This window comes from Zophobas morio, unplaced genomic scaffold, assembly GCF_036711695.1.
Source record: "Zophobas morio isolate AGI-343-1 ecotype UQ-CSIRO unplaced genomic scaffold, CSIRO_AGI_Zmor_V1 ptg000002l, whole genome shotgun sequence".
NCBI lineage: Eukaryota > Metazoa > Arthropoda > Insecta > Coleoptera > Tenebrionidae > Zophobas > Zophobas morio.
In genome coordinates this window covers 12,749,831-12,754,854 of record NW_026972107.1, presented here as the reverse complement: position 1 = coordinate 12,754,854, position 5,024 = coordinate 12,749,831, and the positions used below count along the sequence as shown (strand labels likewise).

General features: G+C 36.6%; 1 protein-coding gene across 1 annotated transcript; it reads left to right on the top strand.

Annotated features, from left to right (window-relative positions):
• The first annotated feature begins 3,145 nt into the window (after positions 1–3,145).
• LOC135144706 (chymotrypsin-like) lies at positions 3,146–4,153 on the top strand. The gene is made up of 3 exons (XM_064076789.1): positions 3,146–3,252; positions 3,298–3,488; positions 3,540–4,153. The coding sequence occupies exons 1-3, from the start codon at positions 3,190–3,192 to the stop codon at positions 4,111–4,113; spliced, it is 828 nt and encodes a 275-aa protein (XP_063932859.1). The 5' UTR covers positions 3,146–3,189; the 3' UTR covers positions 4,114–4,153.
• The last annotated feature ends 871 nt before the right edge of the window (positions 4,154–5,024 follow it).

The window sequence follows — 5,024 nt, the reverse complement described above, 5'->3', positions numbered from 1 at the left end:
TGTAAACTCTAAGGAATCTATTATTAAAACTAAATTGATATATGTGGCCCTTGCTAAAATATTAATGACGTTATCAAAAAAAAAAAAAAAATTATATGGAAAAACTGACTATAAAGATGAAAAAAAAATTCTCAAAGTCAGAGTTGATTTTTCGAAGTTGTCTTGTTTTTTTTGTGTACTTTCTTTCTTCTTTTATCGTTTAATACCAATAACAGTTTGCGAATAAAAACCAGATAAAATGTTGATAGCGACCTCACCCTATCCAATCTATCCAAACAGCATGATGTTGACGTTTTGACAGGTATCGATTGTGGCATTCATTCCGTTTTACAAAGTCATTACTTACATATGTTAATTACGAACTGTAAAATACGAAATTAAAAGAATAAATATCCGACTTTAATTAATTTTGCCATTTTGGCTTAACTGTGTACCACTGACTTCTGACGTTAATTAATAGTAGTCCAAACGCTTCGAATAGATCAGCTAATGATCAAAACAACATTTTTTTAATCAGACTGGTTACATAAATATTATTGTGAAGCTGAACAGCAGCTATTAACCAAAAAAGAAATAGGTTTTAGTAATTGTATCAATCAATTTTTTTCGTTTTGTTTCAGTGAGTCATATTTTAATTTTCAGAAATGCCTTTGACACACCTGAAAAAAAACGATAAAAATTTTAAGCCAGATGAGAACACGAAAGGGAATTTTTTCTACAGGGTGACGTTTGATTAATTCACAACAATTAATTTTACCCAAACCTTGGAATTTAGATTTATTGCTATAATCCAAATCTTTAACAGTCTTAATGGAGGTACGGTGTTGATCGCACCACGAACTTAAAAATTACAAGACAATAGATGAGTTGTACACAATGATAAATTATTTTCTTGTCACAGCGTATTAGATCTTGATATTTTTACCCGTAAAACCACTAAAACAGTTCCTAGAAGTACCAAACTTTTGTAGCATAAACCATAAACCACACATCTTTAGTGTCAACTGCTAGGATAAACATTTTTAAACCATGATTGAACATATCCGATTTTATCCTAGCCACAAATAAAATAAAATAAATTTTCTTTTTATAAAGTATATCTCTACTCCATTGAACTGAGTTTGTCAACAGTGAAGAAATTATCATAAGTCGTTATTTTAACGTAAAATATAAAGTGCTAAGTTACTCGTAATTGTTTCTTTGCTATTATAAACAAAGAGCCTGAATTTAAAGTTTGTGTTGTCATTTTCTTGTTTAGCATTTAATTTGCATCAGAAAGCAGAATAAAATATTTTAAATTCTGCTACAAACAAAAGTAAAATTTATAAATAGAAGTAATTCATGTTATAAGTAGCCTTTGAAGCAAAACTATCCGCTTGATACAAAAGCTTTGAACAAAACGGTTTGGCTAAATTTGAGTTTGACAAGCTACACGCGAGCAGGTTAGCGCCCGATTAAAAAAACACTCCAACGTCGAGTATCCACTTGACGTCGGTTTTTGTTAGCCGCACGTTAATACTATTTAGTGTGATATCGAGTGTTCACTAAGTCAGTGCACTAAAATTTAAGGTAGATTTCCCTTCCTGAAAATTCCTTCAGTGTTGTCACTCGTCGTTGGCCACATGTCGTAAAACAAGTACATGCCCTGTCGAGAACATCGCAATTTGGTGTGCGTTTGCGAAATTAGTGTTATTATCCCCCCTTAATTCAGTATTCACAATACTGGGAGCAAAATTGCCCTTGGGGACATTTTTTCGAGGGGTCAGTCGTCGATTCGTCTGCCTCATTATTCGATGGCCCTTTGTACGTGACAGTCGTTCTTTGTTCGTCATGAATTTATAAGGAGTGTGGGCCGTTCGTAAACTATTGTGCCGCATCATTATCAGTTTTATTCTTTACACACACACGGGTGAAATAATTTATAATTTTATAGTGGAATACATTACACCCCACATTTTGGGAGGTACCGCGTCTGCGGTATACAAATGACCCTTATGCATTCATTCATCACCCGCTAACCATATATAGCAACAAAAACAATGCAATGACGCATCCCATTCCAAATTACCACTTGGCCCGTATTGTCTTAAATTTGTTCCCGGAATGTTACTAAAGCAACATCAGCAATATCTTCTTTGGTATTCGATACGCAGTGAAATTTTCCCCATGTGCCCCCCGCTGGTCTTTTCAAGTCGAATTAACTATCGTTGTCAAAATTAATGCACCGCAAGGGGAACAATTACAAATGACGCACTCTTCCTCATGGATGGAAGGGTTGGATAAAAAACGGTCTCGTAGACTAGCCCCGTTGTGTTGTGACAGCGTTCATTTTTTCCTAACTGCATGCTAAATTAATCCTTTTTGGTCATCACGTTAACTATGTTTTTATTCCACACAATACATATCAGGTTAAATAAGATGTTTCCGATTTTTCTGTGCTTTCGATGCGTTTCCAGCTGCGGACGTTACGTCAGCGAATTCTCTTCTTTGATGGTAGTAATCAAATATCTTTGTTCTATATACAGTTGTTTGAAGATTTGATATCCATTTGGTTTTATGCGTTGATGGAGGAATGTATTAGACAATGTCAGGGTGAAATCAGAGTTCGTCGTTTTACTTGATGGGACATAAAAATTCAATTTCCGAGTCGTAGAAGTTCGTTTAAGGCAATTGACAATCATTTGAATAGTCGTAATTCGGTTAATAAAATGTTTGGTGGTGATTGAGGATCATAGAACACCATTCAATCTATGCTTTATTGAAAACATCAACATAAATTTATCACTACTAAAATTGTAAAAATTGGTCGCAGGGGTCGATTTGCTTTCATTATTTTCATCAAGTTGTCCTGTCAAAGAAATTTTCGAAAAACCACTCCGTTAAAATCCAGCATATCATTTAGCAAGATTGATTTCAAAATCCCTAATACCTAAAACCAGAAAATTAATTAACGAAAACAATTAATTTAATTAAATTTCTTATCATTAAAAAAACATACCTACCTACAATGGATTTGAGATAAAAAAATAATATTTCGAGGATTTGTTAATCCGCACTTGTCATTTTCACGTATTACTTAGTTAATTAGCAGTTTAAAAATAATAATCTCTCGCTCGAGATAAAAACATTCCGTTGACCAAATACCTATAAATACCAGAACTACTCCCATCTACTCCCAGTTCCGGCATCATGAAAGTCGTCTTTGTCCTAGCACTAGCAGCCTTAGTGTCGGCGGGCCCTAACCGTCCCAAGGTAAAAAAACCTCACCCTTCCTTGTATTTCAAAACTTTCTTTTAGGTTGCCGACATTGTTGTCAAAAATGTAAAATGGGAGCCCAGCCCCCGAATTATCAACGGCCACGAAGCTGTCCCTCACTCTCTTCCCTACATGGTTCATCTTCTATTTGTTGCATCCAGTTCTGCGTGGATGTGTGGTGGTGCTCTTATTTCGGAAAACTACATCCTAACAGCAACTCATTGTGGACGTGGGTAAGTTTCAACCATCCGTAGTTTGCCAGTTATCTAAAACTTTTTTTTCAGAGCGGAAAGAGTTTACGTGACCCTGGGTGTTCACAATACTTCAGCTGCAGAACCCACTCAAGTCAAGCAGACAGTTCCCGGTGCCAACATTAAACTTCATGAAGAATACGGGTCAGACAGTGTAGCCAATGATATAGCAGTCATCAGATTAAATTCTCCTGTTAGTTTGACTGATGCCATTCAAATTGTTGGTTTGCCGACGCGAGCTGATGTCGAGAATGACTATTTAAATGCTGTGGCCACTGCCAGTGGTTGGGGTTCGACTGACGGTTATGAATTTAAGGTTTCTGATGTACTTAATTACATAGTAGTCAGGGTTATTAGCGACCGGGAGTGTCAGGACGCATTTGCCCCAGTAATACCGCCTAAAACTTTATGCACGTCAGGAGAGCACCTAACTAGTGTTTGCGCTGGAGACTCTGGCAGCCCTCTTGTTACGGACGGTGTGGTGATTGGAGTGTCAGCTTTTGTGTCAACACATTGTCAAGCTAGGTTTCCGTCTGGATGGACGAGGGTTACGGACTTTTTGGACTGGATCGCAGACAATACAGATGTCGAAATCGCAAATAAGTGAAAACTCTTTGTCTAAATAAAGATTATAGTCATGTTCTTAATTCTACTACTAATTCTATATCATCCCACTTTTACGTAACTTTGTGATTGGTGATCTTCCTGATGTTGCCAGATGACTTGCCGAAGAGTCATTAAACTTCCTTTTTCTGTTCTCTTAGATGATAATTAAGACACATTATATACCCTCGAACGTCCGGTGAATCATACAACTCCAGTTTCTTAGATAATTTATAAAATTTGATATTACAATTTTGTAAAATGTAAGTCCGATTAGTTTGCAAAAGTTTGCGATAACGTCATCAAATTGGTGCTGGGGATGATTACACAAATTCTGCTTGGCGATTGACCATGTACACGACGTGACTTGACCTGACATGACCTCTTCAGGAGGAGGGTAAAATACATTTGAGGAGTACGTAAGTCCCAGGACCCCAGTGGCACTGGGGACTATGAGACTCTCCGTAGTGATGGTCGGGACGGGACTACCCACTAAAAATCCTTTCTCACGAGCGTTATCTTCTACCCTGGAACAGCATTTATTTCGTTGCAAGTACTTGTGTCTTCCAACTCTTTCGTTATTTCTCATTTTCTTTAATTTGCATTATGCACCTTAACATTTTTCCTTCACTGCCCAATTCTTCTCCTCTTTCATCATACCAGGATCTAACTCTCTCTGTATTTTATTCTCTATTATTCTCTCGGCTCTGTCCATATTTCACAAGAAAATATTGTTATGTTGCTTGGGTATTTAAAATCGGTTAACTCAACAATTTATTTATTAGTAACTGAAATTTACACAACAAATTACACAGCGATTAAATACAAAAAATTCCGGCGCAACTTGACTGGACTCGGTGTTGACTGAACCAACTGAACAATAATCGTTCCCGAAGGTGGCCTCTATTTAAACCC